This window comes from Haliotis asinina, chromosome 14, assembly GCF_037392515.1.
Source record: "Haliotis asinina isolate JCU_RB_2024 chromosome 14, JCU_Hal_asi_v2, whole genome shotgun sequence".
Classification (NCBI taxonomy): domain Eukaryota; kingdom Metazoa; phylum Mollusca; class Gastropoda; order Lepetellida; family Haliotidae; genus Haliotis; species Haliotis asinina.
In genome coordinates, this window is record NC_090293.1 from 9,076,009 (window position 1) to 9,093,822 (window position 17,814).

General features: G+C 38.7%; 1 protein-coding gene across 1 annotated transcript; it reads left to right on the top strand.

Moving 5' to 3' along the window:
* The first annotated feature begins 1,587 nt into the window (after positions 1–1,587).
* Positions 1,588–6,455, top strand: LOC137260933 (ETS homologous factor-like). Its single transcript, XM_067798494.1, has 10 exons — positions 1,588–1,708; positions 2,122–2,193; positions 2,410–2,596; positions 2,723–2,977; positions 3,171–3,293; positions 3,656–3,790; positions 3,983–4,183; positions 4,356–4,551; positions 5,174–5,301; positions 5,503–6,455. Exons 2-9 carry the CDS (start codon positions 2,179–2,181, stop codon positions 5,274–5,276), a joined length of 1,215 nt encoding a protein of 404 aa, XP_067654595.1. The 5' UTR covers positions 1,588–1,708; positions 2,122–2,178; the 3' UTR covers positions 5,277–5,301; positions 5,503–6,455.
* The last annotated feature ends 11,359 nt before the right edge of the window (positions 6,456–17,814 follow it).

The following is a 17,814-nucleotide window of genomic DNA, read 5'->3' on the forward strand; positions in this document are numbered from 1 at the left end:
ATGTTTGTGTGTGTGCGTGCGAGCGTGCGTGTCTGTATGCATGTATGCATGCATGCATGGATGTATGGATGGATGTATGGATAATATAATATATCCATCAATGACAGACAATAAAAAAACCCGGGAATATATGAGTTTGTCCTTTTAAAAAATCACATTCGTAAAAGCTTGGTCAGATCGTAGCATTTTCTCACGGAAAACATTTCTTGATATAGATCCAACAAGTAAACAAACCATCATAGCTTTATCAGGAAGGGGGATTTTCTGTCGTTCGGTAAAATGGACACGGTGATTGTGTCAGAATATGAATAGTCAACTCTCCCCGGGACTTTCCAATGGATGTAGGTCTACAAGACACATGTATGTTTCATTAAATGTGATTTGTTTGATCTTGATTGAAGCTCATACATTTGTGCCTCACACTTAACTGAGTATGCAAAAAATATGTCGTAACTGTACGTTTCAGAAAATGTGATGATTCTGATGTTGATTAAAGTTAGTATACTTGTGTCTCACAATTAACTGATTTTGCTAAAAAAAACCATGTCATACCTGTATATTTCATAAAACGTGATATGTGTGATGTTGATTAAAGTTCGTACATGTGTGTCTTACACTAAACTGATCATGCAAAAAATATGTTATACCTGAGTATGTTTTCACAAATTCATATTGCATCAAGTGCACTGCTGTTCATGCCACGTTATGAAAATAAACAGGATCAAGACAACAAAAATGCTTGGCACGCTTTGATGCCAAGTTTCATTGATATGCAGCATTCATAAAAAAGTGAATAATAGAAAGTAAACTAATAAGTATTATACGATGTCATATTTATGTGTTGTGTTGTTCAAATGGATCATTCGAAGAATATGGAAAATAGTAATCAGTATACACATTTATTCAGTTCTTCCCTTACAGCACATTGCTGATCATAAACCATCATTGAACCTATACTCAACAGTTGATATGAATATACTTTTATTGCACCCGAACACAAATCAAATTCTCATATTTCTTCATGAAATAGTGCATATGGGCAGGTTGCCGGCTTAATTACAAAGGTATTATCCCAAAGTGTTTAATCCGCGACAAATGGGTGAGTTCATAATTTATTGTTTTTCCCATAACTCAAACTAACAACTCATGTTGACGTTTATACCGTTTCTTAATGCAATCAGAATTTACATTAAACAGCGCCGCTTTCTCACGGCACATCGCACAAAAACGTGCCCCGGGACATGAGGCGTGATCATTCAGGCAAGACCAAATCTACCTGTCTCGCTTGCGCTAAATGATGTCAGCTCGGAAGAAAATGGCGGCCACATTTCTATGTCACAATATTCTTGATGCGACACACTGCAACAGCTATCGCCGTGATTACAGCACTTCGTCTGTTTTGTTGCCGGCTAAAAATATCCCTACTTTAATTCACAGCAACAAGCGACATGACCCACAAAGCAAAATCAATACTACGTCAGCCCTGGCTAGCCAATCAAAAGCGCGGATTAGCTTTTAGGTGATTCCCCTCCTAGGCCCTGCACGAGCTGGCGTTGATTGGCTGAGAAAAAGATGTCACATGGGTTGTGCTTGGTATATCTGCAAGCATTTCACATGGTGAGAGCAGAACACAACGTGATTCAGTTTCAATAGGGATAGTCTGATCAAAACTCCTAGATACACGGAGTATATTGGCTTATTATATAAGGTAAGCGGATATACACTTTATTATTTTTTATTTGTGACATTTTAGTCAATGTTTATACATATTGTGATTTCTAATGAGACTGCCCGAATAACTATTGACTATCTGATCTATTATCCTACACTGTCCTGCTTAACAGACAATCGATTTAATGATTTTAAAACACATTTGAATCAACACGTTCATGTATTGTTTTGTTTAAGTGATGGCAACGTCTTCATTAATGATGATCATAAATGTTGTTTGTATTAGATATATCGACGTTGTCCTTTACACCTGGTGTCCGTCCAAGTGTAAACACCAAACAACAACGTATTGATTTCCACAACGAAACTGTAAAAACGGTACATCTTTGGTTCATGATACCTAGAGAGTTTTCATATTTTCTTAGGATCATTTTGTTTGTTTGATTACAGCTGTCGAGGTTTCCATAACAACGACCTTAGATTCAGGACAGCAAAACATCTCCCAAAATGTACCCCGAATCCGTAAGTATTAAAACCTGTGTATTTTGAAATGATTTTCAAGCATCGATTTCATCATCTTCTTCTGAACTCCATGCAGTCTATTACTGTACTATTGATCCACGGACTTGCAATAAACAGCGACAGCGACATGCATTCGTAATTCTGATTCCGGGGCGCTGTATTGAGAATACCTATTACTTCGACTCATGAAATAACAATTTGTTATTGCATTTTCAGTTTTCTGAACAAATGTTTGACGCAGACAACGCCAGCATGTTCAGCATGTATGACCCAACCATCGTCAAGCCTGAACCTTTGGCGGACTCGTGCCCAGAGACAGACCAACCTGTCTATACTGACCTCTCATCGTCACAGTACTCTTATACAACCCCCAAGATCGCCCTCTTGAAACAGGAAAATAAGGGTAAGCATCGCTCAAAACAATGCAACCGTACACAAATATAACAGAATAAAAACGATTCATTTTCAAATTAAATAAATCACATTGATTAATTCTTGAAATTCATTTTGGTGTCCTTTCTTTTTTCAGAATTCACAGAGACATTTGACAACCTACTCAGCTGGACATCAAAACATCCAGAGCACTGGTCAAGACGTGAAGTGCTTGATTGGGTATATTACGTGGCAGATGCAAAGAAACTTGACTGTTCAAAACTCTATGGCGAACGCTACCAGAGTCTGACAGGACAAAAACTCTGCAGAATGTCAAAAGAAGACTTCACATCACTGGACAGCCACTACGGAGCGACACTTTACAACCTTTTTTCATCTCTTGTCCAGAAATGTAAGTCACAAGTCAGAAACATTATAATATACATGGACAAGGTTTTTCTAGCCTTTTTTCCAAGCTTAATATGGAATGTCAAACATTTAACATAGCATGATGATAGAAATCTACACATTTGAGCTTTAGCTGGTATTATTTATTCTTTTTCTGTGCTTTTAATTGTTTGTTTAATATTTCATGTTTATTTCAGCAATCTTCTGCGAGCCCACTCCTCCAGATACACTTAACCCCGACGCATATCCATTCCTGCATACAACCTATCCTTGCCTTCCTGTACCATTCGGGGCTGCGAGTGAACCCTCTGGCACAACAAGTATGTACCAATCAATCAGATTGATGACGTTCATTTAATTAGTCATGTAGCCTAAAGCGTTGATAAGATACCGCCTCATTGGGTACAGATCGCAGAGGTTCGAACATTATATGGGCATCGTCACATCCTGACTGCTTAGTTTAAAGCAACTTTGCAAAGGTACAGACTGCAGATTCAAGTATGGAGCTGAGCATGTGAAATCATGATTGCGCTTCTTACAATTTAATTTACATCATTTCTTGTTTCATTTTAATTTTCATGTGTATTCTGATTTACCTTTTAGAGTTTGAAAAATATTTTATTGAAAACTATATCATTTGGAGTTGAACAAAAAAATTATTTTGTTCATTTGATTATTCCAGCTGAACACGATCTGTCAGTCTTCATCAACGACGCTGGTGTCTCAGTGGACATTGACGGCAACGTTTACGACATCGACGTCGCAACCAAAATAGATATCCCCAAAATAGATTGCGACTTTGGATACGTCAGTGGAGGTAAATAGAATTGTTTTAATTTCATAAAGAAAACTCCAATTGATAAATCAGTTTCATAAATGGTTGCCCCTGTTGTTCTTTACTCACCGTGGAAAATATTTATACAAAACAAGATCTTCATAAATAGATTAATGAAAGTATTTAAATAAATATAAAATGAAGATTTTCAAAGTTACATTGTTTTTCTTTTAGACTCCGATATGGACGGTAATATCGCTAGATGTGGCTCCACAAGTAGCGAACCCTACGACTCATTCAGTATCTCCGATGAAGAAGAAATGCACACATGCAGTAGCTTCACTCAGACATCACGGAGAAGGATGTCTCCCAGTGTTTCATCAGATGAAGATACAGATGAGAAGATGGTCCAACCGAGGAAGAGAATAGCTTCAAGTAAGTGTAAAATACTTTTTTAAAAAATATGAAATTATTTTCTTAGAATTATCTTAGAATCATGGAAATATATATATGAAACATGTAATACCCAAACACATCACTTGTCCAAAGATGTAAATTATGTACTAGAGATGAAACTAAATATTCATTTGTTTTTGTTGTGTTGCAGCATCAAAAGGCAACCATTTGTGGGAGTTCATCCGAGACTTATTGAAGGACCCCAACTTGAACCCATCGTTGTTGAAATGGGAAGACAAGGAAGCGGGGGTTTTCAAATTCGTCCAATCCGAAGCAGTTGCAAGCATGTGGGGCCGCAAGAAGAACAACCCTGGAATGACCTATGAAAAACTCAGCCGAGCAATGAGGTGAGATATTTCGAATCAGTTATGAAGGCAACGTTGAACTTTACTGAACTATCCTCATAATAAAGTGTTTTTGTCACTGCATACGTGCCATGCTTACCCTTGACATTTTAATTGAAGTTCAACTATCACTGATATCAATACCCGATAGCATCAATCTTGATGTTATCACGGATGTCATCCCTAAATCTCGACTAATCACGCGATACGTGTTTCCTAACAACTTGTAATTACTGGGTGAAGTGTGAGGCTCTCCCTTCTGTTCCCTGAGGGTACTTCTGCCGAAATCAGAACCATAACTGAATTCCTCATCTAAATCAATTATACCTGTCAACTGAAGGTGTTGATCTCGTTAAGCTAATCTGATGATTAATCACGTGACATAACGCCTTGCCTCCCTCGTGATCGATATGTGCTCGGGGGGAGATAGATACGTTGAACCTTAAAAGTCCAACCTCGCCTTGTGGGTGTTTACAGTTTGCTAAAAATGGCGCTTTTTCTCCGAGAAACGACTCGTTTCAAAGGGAGGTCACTCTAAAAATTGTTGCAAATGTAACAGTTTACTCGGTAGAGTGCCATGGCTCAACTGGTAGAAGGTTAATGACTAATTAATTCTCGTTCACAGATTCTGCCGCACAGCAGGTTACTTTGGAGATGTTCCTAAGAACGGAAAATTCCCAAAGAAGCTCTGCTTCCGATTCGGACCCAAAGCCCATGACTGGAAATAAACTGGGAGGCCGAGTTACTTCAAAGGTAAAGACACACTACCATTAAGAAAACATATCTTACCAACAAACTTGACTACATTTTATCATTTTTATTGATAAATATAAACTTCCATCCGTTAAGACAACACTAGTGTGAATACATGCAGTCGATGAAAATCATTGAGAAATATTTTTATGTAAATTTTATTTAATTTCATAATGATAATTATTATTATTATTATTTCAGGCAATTCACGACAATCACGTCGGCGGGTCCGATGATAGTGCTAGTGCGGTTCAGATCCGTAACTCGAAGAAAAAGGGTCGTCCGCAGGACAAAATTCTACAGTGCCAAACTCCGTACACTGTACGTTGTACATCTGTACATTTGTTTTACTTTGATGAAGACTGTGTATTGTTTCTGACGATGGACACCACAAGCTGCTCCACCTTGACACTACGGTTGCCGTTGACAGGCACCGAGGCCTATATATCTGTGATACATGTATTCATGACAATAACTTTGAAAGCGCGCCATGTTATGGCTCCTTATTTCCTTTTGAGATTCTGTGGTATATGAAACTGGGCTGAAATCGACAAGAGCCCCGAGTGAATGACATCTGATACACTCTATGCAATGGACAAGGTGCTATCCTGCCCACCTAATGCAGTATGACATTATTTGACTGAATTTGAAAAAAAGTTATGTATTTATTATGATGAATACGAAGTAAAAAATCCCCAAAACATTGTTTGGGAACTCAAAATTTCATGTTTTGGAGTTGAAAAAATAATTTTTTGGAAAGATATTCCCTATTTGTTGAATACAATTCATGAACATATGAGCGCAAGGCGTGATCATGAAATTTAATGTGAACATTTCAGTTTGAAAAGAAATACAACTTTGTGGCATGGCACCATGAACTCATATATTACGGGGTACGGAACTCATATTGACAACCCTCTGGGTTAGAAGCAAGTATCCCTTTTTGGGGATTATATGTCATATCGCGAGTAGGATTTAGTTTGCTGTGTATATATCTGCCATTCAGGGCCTTTTTGTACAGCAATGTTCTGTACATTTAGAGCGTATGTCGTACAAATATTTACAATCTCGCTGTGCCTTTGTTATTTGCTTTGGAAATACATAAATATTCATTGTTGTATTCCATACATTTTTAATAAAATGAATGAAATTTATTCTTTGTTATTATTGATTTATGAACAGTATACAGTGTGACTGATGACGTCAACAGTAGGCATAGCTGATGTTCAGTGTTTAAGTTGGGTTTCAGGTACATAGGTATTAAACGCAGGTTAATTCTGAAGTCAAGGCCCAGGATGTATATGCTCGTCATTAATGCTGTTTCAGATGGTATAAGATGGATTGCATATTTGGGACTCAGCCTTTTTCAGAAAACGAGGTGGTGGTTTGTCCACAATTCATTTTCGTCCTTCGGTCATACACTTTCAGGATAAGAGGAGTATATGTTCTGAGATACCATGGTAGCCAGAACCCGTTCACATACTATCAGCCAGATTATCTATAGATAAACCTTAACCCACAGAGAGTGTATCGTGGTCCTCCGGGAACAAGGTCAAATTGTGTCAACGTCTGAACAGTGGCTCGCTCAAATTGTCCTTTAATAACTGTAATGTTTGTCGTGAGTCTGGTTGTATAGAACGTCTTCATTCAAACTGTCATTGACTAACTGTTCTCTGTGTCGTGAGCTGTGTAGAACGTCGACCCAAACTGTCTAAAATGCTTTAGTTGTTTCTCCTAAACCTTCAGGAAACATCTCGACACGTAAAATCAAATATCTTTTGCCTTTGCGTGTTATCTTCGGTTTACTCAACCTATTTCGCTTTAGTGATTGTATGGATCCTATACGTCCTTAAATCTATTCAGTAAGATCGTAGACTCTGTAACTTAGTTTAGAACTCCATAAGTATGTGTGAAATGTTATCTACCCAGAGATCGTAGAAAACCATGGAGAATCTATCTTCTAGTGTCACGCCTAAGGTGCGCAAATCTTAGTAGCTAACACTATTAGTTCATAAGCACATAGCCCTGCAGTTGTTACTGGTCCACAGTAGTGTCTCTATCATTGATAGTATATAATCACTATGTTTTGTATTTATAATTTATATCATTTATATTATTATAAGTATAGAAATTGAGAGCCAACACTAACCCATCGGCACTTAGTCCTGCAATTGTTACTGGCACACCGTAATGTCTCTACCCATTATAGTATATGATCACTACATATTTTGTATTTATAAAAAGTAAAGAAATTGAGAGCCAACATTAGTAACCCACATCTATCACTAAAACCAACAATTTATAAACATACTCTGTTGTGTGTGTGTATCACACATCATCTTCAAACCTGCTCAGCTTCTGCATTCCAACTTAGACATTTTTGAAAGCACGTATCAATGGACCCAAGGCCTCTTTAACTGAATATAGTCTGTGTGTCTCTTTGTCTGTACAATCTGTACAATGATTTGCAAACCCGATCGCCATGTTTTCACTTAATAACAAATATTTCAACTTCATATTTCAACAGATATTAAGTCGGCTACATACGTAATGAATACAACACATCAAAGCTATCTTCAAACAAAGCTGTCGCTCTCTGGTCTGTATTGAATTATACGCCACTTGTATCCTGTGCATACGGTGAACATTGAAATGTGATATTCTCTGACCCCTGGCTGTGTAGTATTTGCTACAGATTTCTTCGTCCTTGTGTCATGTTCTGCGATATCAAGATAGTGCGCCTTTCCTTTCATACATACTCGAATGGCTATGAAAAAACATTCTTCGAAGAGGAATGATAATGTTTAGTGGGACGTAGACAATTTCTAGATTTATCTGAAATCGAAAAATACCTTCCAGTCGAGAAGATCACATGAACTTGTACTCTCAATAACATTAGACGTTAGGAAGATCGAATGTCCGTTTCTCAAGTGGACGTGAAGGTAGAAGTGCCCAGTGTAGACAGCGCATGTATCCGCGAGATATAACTGCAACAGTCTATGCCAGCAGTATACTTCATTACACCATGCACTGTGTGGAATAAACATTACCTTATAAACATTTCGGATTTTTTATGTGTAAGGTTCAGTGATACAACCAATAATATGCCCAACACCTTCATGGTGACTCGCAAATGCAAAATGTATTTTTCCAACCGGCCCCTATACAGCGACGAAAGTATCCAATCCAACTCGCATACTATTGTCCTTGTTAATAAAGCTAATGAAACTAAATATATCACGAAAGTTTCCATGTATTTGGACACAAGTGTGGTTGGGAAGATTCAGGGGAAAACACAGCCAGTCTTGCTTACAAAATATCACGCTTGCTTCCCAAAGACCATGCTGCCCAAATCATAATCATTCTCGATGTCTTGGGTGTGGTACCTCCAAATTTCGTAACAAACACGAGGACGTATCGGGGTGGGAATACATCCGTTCGGCATGCCTCGATCTGTTCTTAGGAGCCGATCTGAAGATTCTCCTTGCAGAAGTCCCACTCGCTGTCAGGGTCGCGTGAGAGGATCACCCAAGCCATCTTTGCTGCTTACAGTGACTTGATTTAATTTATTATAATAAATATATACATTACAATTCTCTATGTTTATAACATCTCAAGGTTGTGAATGTTGGAGTGGAGGAGGGGAAATTCAAGACAACGGGCTAAATATTTATATTGTATAGTAAGGGGAAAAAGGAAGTGTTATGTATTAAATAATTACATTTCCGTTTTTTCTTTACTCCACAGCATAAATAATATAGTCATTATTCATACATGTGAATATATAGATTTCAAGTAATTGGTAAATGCAAAGTGCAGGTAGGTATTTTAAATTCATACAGCTATACACATACATTAACCAGGTTGCTATATTTTGTTTTACCATACGGATAGTAGACAAAAAACATTTGAGATTATAATCATAGCGAAACACACAATATAAGTTGTTAAAATTTAGGAGTAAGTAGATCATGGTGCATCCAGATGTCAGTTGCACATAAATTATGAAAAGATGACAAAAAGGAGAAAAACGTGCTATTAGGGAATGTTGAGAAGGCTGCGTATACTGGTAGCTTCGTAATATTTTATGATTTCTCTTTGCTTAAAATGAATGGTTTTAATTTTCCTACGTTGGTGTAAAATCACTTGGGTAGCAGTCGAGCAGTCAGCATTTATTTGTTTATTATCATTTCCTTGAAATCCTAATAGTATGTTTTCTGCTTGATTAAATGTAAATTCTCCTTCTGCAACCATTTTCAGCCAGCTGTTCAAACTGCTCCAAAGCTCATTTACATGGCTACCTTCACAAAATAAAGTTTCAGGTTCTCGTCCATAAAAGGTACATAGAATGGAATTTTTACACCCAAATGTGTATAAAAACACAGAACTGATCCTGCAGTGCAACCATATTAACTTGCTCCTGTTTGTACATCTGTGTGCCATGAAATAAATATATTCCAAACCTTTCGAATAATATTGTTTCGCTAGTATTTTCTGTGCATGTGATTTATTGTAAGATGCATCAAGCAGTAAAACAGTTCCTTTTACTGTATTTTGTAGCTGAATTATATTAAAAGGATGACTGGATATAACTCCTGCTTCTAGAAGATTTGGAGCTCGCAGCTAAATGAACGCAACAAGGTCTTAACTGCAAATGCACTTGCAGTGCTAGTCCTTTTTTCGTTCTTTGGTTGGTTGGTAATTGATATGTGACATCCAGAGCCTTGACTGTCCTCCCGAGAAAATTTCTGCCTGAAGTCTCTTGACGTACTGAAGAAAAATCCCCTTCTCTGCCTGGGCTGCGTGTAGAGGTAAATACGTCCATAGTAGTATTTGCAATGGAACAGTAGTAAATATGTACCTGTGGGAAGGAATCAATTTGTTGGTAGATGTGACGGGTTTCACGTTTGTCTGGACATATGCGATGGATTAGTGTGTGGCTAGAACAACGGTGGACTGGTACTGCACGGTGTTCATTATATTAGATAGTGATATAGCAAAATGAGCTGTTAACTGAATGTAGGACATCCTGGCTAGTTATTATTGGACGACATGATTCACTGATTATCGAGAAATGGGATCTGACGGACTTTGCTGAGGAGAGAGGACATGAACGTTTAGTGACGGGTGTGTGCTGTGGCACTAGCTTGCTGTATCAGGATCCGCTGATCCTGGACCCTAATTTGACCCTCAATATCCATTCTTCATCAACGTAGGTTCCTGCATAAACCAAGGTTATTCGTCGCATTCCGCGGCCGTTCAAATTGTTAAACAATTTTCAAACGGAGCTGAACCAAATTCATTTAGAAAAGAATCGTGCACAACGGATAAAACCATAGTTATTTATAGGACATTACCTAAAACATCAAATCGGAAATACATTACACATAAAACCTGTAATCCATAAGGCCGGTAACGGCTGTCCAATTCAATGTTACGGCTTTGTATTTTGACAGAGTCGTGATAAAAATGTCTATATGAAGTAACATGTCTGTTACTTCTTGAATAATTACTCGCAATAAATCGTACACAATCTGTTGACAAACGCCCATGGTGTGTTGCCTAAATGTTTGCAAACCCGGGTTTAATAATTACAAATCAGGTCCTGTTTCGGTGTGGTGTCAATAGTGAAACGGTTGTAAACCAGTGCGATAACATGAAGAGGAGGGTGTAGGTGTATCTACCCACGTCCAGTTACGCATAATTATGTAGATGACTAGTCACGTACGTCGGAGAGAGAGAGAGAGAGAGAGAGAGAGAGAGGAGGGGGGAAGTGAGTGAGTGAGTGAGTGAATTTAGTTTTACGCCGCTTTTAGCAATATTCCAGCAATATCACGGCGGGGAGCACCAGAAAATGGGCTGCACACATTGTACCCATGTGGGGAATCGAGCCCGGGTCGTCGTCGTGACGAGCGAACGCTTTACCCACTAGGCTACCCCACCTCCCCGTGAGAGAGAATCATAAGTACATATGAGAACATACACACGAGAAGAGAAAAATAATATAACTGCTGGTCTATACTGTGTGTAAAGTGAATGGGGAAGCTCTTAAAATATATGTGTACATGTTCCAAGGGTCATAATCGGGCTTACCGGGACTCGAACCCTCGAAGCCATGTACCCATGTTCATTTATTTCTGCAATTCCAAATAAACCGCGACTTCGTCGGCATTTAGCCAGCTGTTAATCTTTGTAAAACAACAAAAGCCGTCCTAAAATGAAGTATCTAAACCTTTATGATATTGTTATATCAAATATAACACGAATCACAGTATAGGAGTATACCTCTGTCAAAAATCATAATGTATTGAAGACACAGGACTGGCTGGCACGTGTCAGATGTGACGGTTGCAGCCTTGTATTCCTGGTCTCATGCAAAGTAGTCATGGCCGATGCTCCTTCACCAGGTCCAAATGGAGACATCGATATGAATCAGCTTGTTGCTGAGCGGGTATCGGGTTGTACTTTGACACGTGCAACACCACATACTAGGCGAATGATATCAACAGCAGCGCTGGCATGTGTAGAGCTTTTTTAAAAGGATATCAACATTTTTATCGTTTCTTATCGGTCTGCTTGTTTGGTAGTTTGTATGTTGATTTGTTTTAGATAATTTCTGGATGACAACTTGACAACAGCTGAAAAGCAGATACGGCCATACTTTATGGATGAACGTATTCTCAGGACAAGCGACGTTTCAATACAGACGATTCAATCGTTGACAACCAAGTATGAGGTCTCTTGACAACGACACAAGAATCTGCACCGAACCGAGGTATACAGAATAAAGAGGTTGTGCATCCACAACTTTTTGAGCTATCTGATTCCCCAAGGTTTAAAAGAAGGTTTAAAAACACATATTCTTAATACCCGGGGTTTGTAGATGCAGTACAATGGCACGTGTAACAGTATCGTAGAAAAGGTCTCGAAATAATCGACTCTGGTCCAGACAATCCTATGGATGATATCATGAGCAGCAACTCACACAATTGAAATGAGGACGGTCATCACCTAAACGAGCATTGAAGTGGTTTATTATTAGAAATTGTCGCTCTTAGATAAATGAGTATGAAATTCAGGACTGACATTTTGCAAATTCGAACACCGCATCAGTCGTGTTATTTTTTTTGCTTGACTTCAGTAAGGAAAGAATTTATTGCATGGCATGCTAAAACTAACATTCATATGAAACAACAAAATAAAATATCTGATAGGGTCAGTTATGTGGTAACATTATTTGTCCTACATGGGTGAAATACAATCTGATTTTTACTAGTCTGAATTAGTTCTCATGTTCATATATCATTATGGAAACCCACGAGTTTCAAGCATGGAAACAGAAATTCAAGAGTTGTCTCCCCTGGTCTAGCAACTCGGCAGCCCGCTGCATGCGTACCCTTCCCTCCATTCAGACTGAACATTTAAATAATCTCTTGCGGTAGTGAGCGAATTAGTGCCAGTGCTAATAAGTGACGGTAATGAATGGATCAACGGATTTCCGAGTGTATTCCTAATACAGCCAACCTATTTTGATTATGTTTTTCACAACTTAAAACACGACCACTTAACTCGTTCAACAAATTATTTCTTGATAGAACTGGCAGATTGTCCGTTTGAGGTAATTTTATTTCAGTGACCGAAAATTACGTCTCAGACTCTCTCCCATGATTTGTTAACCAGCTTAACGTTCTACTATAAATCATCCTATCCCTTCAAACACATTCTTCCTACCTATTCTGATACAATCTTCCCATCTATTCTGATACATTCTTCCTATCTATTCTGATACATTCTTCCATCTATTCTGACACATTCTTCCTATCTATTCTGATACAATCTTCCTACCTGTTCTGATTCATTCTTCCCATCTATTCTGATACATTCTTCCTATCTATTCTGTTACGACCTTCCAATCCCTTCTAATAGAAGCTGAAGACCACAATTTAATTGGTGTGTGCGTGCGCGAGCGCGTGTGTGTGACTGCGTGTGCGTGTGTGTGAGAGACAGAGAGAGTCAGTGAACGAGTGACCGCAAAATGTACATGTGTGCATTTGTGCGTGCATGCGTACGGGCCTTTGTGTGGTGAGTGCCTGGGTAACCTGCGGCCTGTGCATCAGGCGACCCCGGCATACCTGCTATAAATTAGTGTTTCTTTGAAGACGGTTAAACCGGATCATTCGACAGCGTGATAAAGGCGTATATAAATATATTATCAGTACGTTGCTATAAAACAATGCATATCACATGCAAACCTCGAGATTTAAGGACTTTACTTCACATAAGTGTTGCTACTCCTTATCACACCTTACACGTGTCCGACTCATGGACTAAGTGTCAACACATTTTCAGTGGGCGGAACGTGCTGTTGCCGTGTTTTTTTAACCACTAAACAAACAGACGTGGAGAGTACCATCTTGAAGCCAGATTTAGTTAAATATTATACGTTTGTTGTACTGCTGAACGTATTTTCTGAAGTGAAAATCATATGTAACCTCTGAAGGGGATGTTGGCGATGTGTCATTACTGTGTCATCTGAGCTTTCCTCATCGGAAAACCTATATCCAAAACCCAATGTGTTAGAATTAATAGGGTTGTTAGACTCATTAAACAAACAAATGGTTAAAAGCTATGCACATTCTATAAAACTATCTTGAAAACTGTACATTCCTCCATGTAGATCATCCTGTATATTCTCAACTTTATATTTGTACCTCTAATGCCAAGTGTCCTGACCTCTTTTTGCATTCGTGAAGCAAATATCCAACGATATGAACCCCATGGCCCGTAGACTAAAGCTCGTTCTGGAAGCACTGTTATCAAATTTACATAGCCGTACAACTCCTTGATACAATCTTGGTGATTTGGCATTATCGTTACTGATTTGTCACCAACCGTGCTGTTGTTTAAGCGACAAAAGTACACGACCTCGTAAAATGTTCTCCAACATAACTTTAACTGTTGAATCAAAGTCACGTTTTCACAGATTTATGTAAACATTTATCTATGTTTATGAGTATCTATCAAACATGCCCCTTCAAGGTGAAAAAGGAAGATTTGAATCATTTGGTTATAGGACGTTTACCTCAGCTGGTGCATTGACAGACAAGTGCAGTTAATGCATTGCATAGTTTACTTTCCATGTTTACATTTGATGGTTTTCGAGTGTGATGAGAACAGTCCCGAGCAACAAATGGTCAGAGAGCCTTACGTCGACTTCGAAGATTTGATACGGCACACAAATGGGAATATGTATTACATATGACAACAAACAAACAAAAAAACCAAAACAAAAAAAAAAAAAGACAAAAAAACAAACAAACAAGCAAACAAATGTAAGTGTTCACGTGCACGGTGACACCACTGGACAATACGTCTGTTTTTTGTTTGTTTGAGGAATTCTTCGCCATTCTCGGGCAACGCGGTGGTTTGTCCTGCTATAGCTTAAGGACCAAGGTAACGTTTACGGATGCAGCAATCCATTTCGTCCTAACAGATACTCGATCAGACGATCAGGAGTACACTGACGTTTGCATTAGGCACTTGTTACACAAACTCGAGCGTTAACATGTTCAAACAGCTGCTAATAAAGAGCTGATAACGCCAGTGCGTTTCTTGAGAATGTATATGTGTGTAAAAAGTGGCCAATATCGATCCCGTCATGAATGCTCGGTTTAATCAAGCCAAGTCTCCTCATGATCATTGATACATATTAAGTGAGGGAAGAGCGAAGGTGATCGGATCTATTTTCTGCAATGAATCGTGTCAGTACCCTCTTGAATATCCTTTTGAATACCCATTTGTCCCATTTGTCGGCAGGACGGACATACCATAAATATTTGAGGCATTGACAGTTTTTACTTGGCTGACTGAACTGTTCGTGGGAGTACCCCGAAATGCTTTTCTGTCTGCTTTTTCACCCGTTTTCACGTTTCTTGTGTCTCATTGGGCAGTAGAAGGGGAATATGTTTGCATTGCAAGATCAGCCGTTCAATCGATTACCGTATATCTAATCGAAGGTTGAATGTTATTCTTGCGGTATATCAATATATGATACCCCGAACTGTTTCATTTATGATTTTATCCTGTAAAAAGCATAAAACGTACATTTTAATACTTAAAAGGCGATCATTTCCACATGGCAACGTAGAATCCTTTACATCACCTGTCGTTATGGATATATTTTATGATCGTAGAACACTGGTTGGAGATTTTACTGTGAAGTATTTTCCCTGTTGACGAAGTACTTGTCAAAGATTCGACATGGTTGTATAGGTGGATTAAGTAACTATCGAACTTAAAGGGACCAAGGAATACAAAAGGCCTAATTTATTGCCCTCCTCAGACACTAATATCAGTGTAAATTTACAATTATGTTCATTGTAAGCATTGTATGCATGCTAAAAATGTATGGTTAGTGGGTTTTACACCATGGGGACTGACGTTAGCAAGTGTTTTCCTCTTTTCCTTCTGGGTATAGCTTGAACGCATCACAACGGGCCATATTTCATCCCTGGAAATCCTCGTATTTCAATGAGTGGGTGGGTTTGATTATTAACGTGATGGTCACTTTGAATAGTACTTCGATTATTTGTGAGTGAGTGAGTGAGTGAATGAGTGAGTGAGTGAGTATGTGGGTGCGTGGGTGAGTGAGTGAGGATTTTAAGTCACATCGACATTGCTTTACCCATATGGCGAGAAGAACATAGACGGTCTTGAAAAACCAGGAAAAACAACCAGAATAAATCTGCGATACTCCACTGCTAATCCTTAGTTCGTAACGTCCCCTGCGATAGCTTTCACATTCAAAACTTGCTTTTCGTCCTCATTATACTTTGATTTAATTGAATGAGTTTAGGTTTACGCCGCACTCAGTGATAGTACAGTTATATGGCGGTGGTCTGTAGACAATCGAGTCTGGAGCAGACAATCCAGTGATCAACAGCATGACTTCGATCTAGGCATTGGGATACAATCACTTGTATCTGTGAAGCAAATCTCACCACCCGATTCCATTAGTCGTCTCTTAATACAAGCATGAGTTACTGCAGACATTTCTAACTGGGATCTTCACGGGTTTCCCCATTATGCATAAATCTAGTATCCCTTACATTTTCCTGTTGTATGCACATGGCATTTCAATACTAATTTAATATCTCCCTTGCCATTCTGATCCCAGTACAAAACACACTATTACACACACACACAGAGACACACACACACACACACAGACACACAGACGCACACACACACGCAGGAACACACACACACGCACACACAGAAATACACACAGACGCACATTCATGTGTGTGTGTGTGTGTGTGTGTGTGTGTGTGTGTGTGTGTGTGTGTGTGTGTGTGTGTGTGTGTGTGTGTGTGTGTGTGTGTGTGTGTGTGTGTGTGTGTGTGTTTATATATTGCTAATGATGCGAGAGCAGTTCTGATCATCTCCATCCTTGTCTGTTTCCCCCAGAGGTGATGGCGTGATACCATCTGGCGTGACTTCGGCGTCGTTGAGTTTAACGTCGTACGACCTCGAGACTTCACCAGGCACACGGCTTTCTCAGATTAACCAAATAATCGTGATTATAAAATAATGTTAATCTTAATGTATGTAGCAGCCACTACAATGATATCAGACGGGAGAGAATTTCACAGCAATAGTTTTAAGCGAGAGTGTCATGTCGATCTGAAAAGAAAAGGTTTTTGCCTTTGAGGTCAGTTGAGGTCATGTTAGTGTCACGTTCAGATTTGCTCTTTAACGGTATCCTAAGCGCTTTTGAGCGCCTGATAACGTTAATCGATCTGTCATATTTTTCTTGCAACCGATAATGAATGTAACTACCTCGGAATAAATCTCCCGGCAAATTGAGTTTATGGAAGATTTCGCATATTTTGAATTAAACTAAGGGTTTTATTGCGGACGATTGTCAGGTATTCTTGTATCTCACCGTCGAAAAGCTTGGCAATATCTTTTAAATTCTGAACCATTAGTTGCTTGAGCTAATGACTACTTTGTCATTGTTGACGTTATTATTTTCATTAGTATTTATATATGTTCAAATGTGTTGACTACCATCGTATCTACGTCTTTATGTATGAACCAGTGATCACAAAAAGGACTCAAAGAATGTTTATGTTAACATAACATCGAGAGTACATAAACCTATGGAAAAAAGATTCAGAGCTACCTCCCTTTCATTGATTTGCATTCGCATTGGTAATTTCCTTACATCATGTGTGATTCAATGGTATCTGAGATAAAGAAGTGCAAACACGAAGTTTTGTGCCACTGGCGTCGGAGCATGTTAGAATGTCCTTCGCTTGTAGGTGGGATACAATGAAATTAATAGAACTGGCCAATCATTAAGCAACATTTATATGTAGGTTAAGATAAATTGTGACACACACAATTACAAGCACGCAAACACAATTATACACAATTATACATTCGTACGCAAACACGCTTACGCACACACACACATACACACACATACACACACACATAAACACACAC

Bases quoted from the DNA above. Each gene is read 5' to 3' on its own strand.
- LOC137260933 (XM_067798494.1), top strand. The intron at 3,294-3,655 runs GTATGTACCAAT...TGATTATTCCAG, and splicing joins TGAACCCTCTGGCACAACAA to CTGAACACGATCTGTCAGTC. The intron at 4,184-4,355 runs GTAAGTGTAAAA...GTTGTGTTGCAG, and splicing joins GAGGAAGAGAATAGCTTCAA to CATCAAAAGGCAACCATTTG.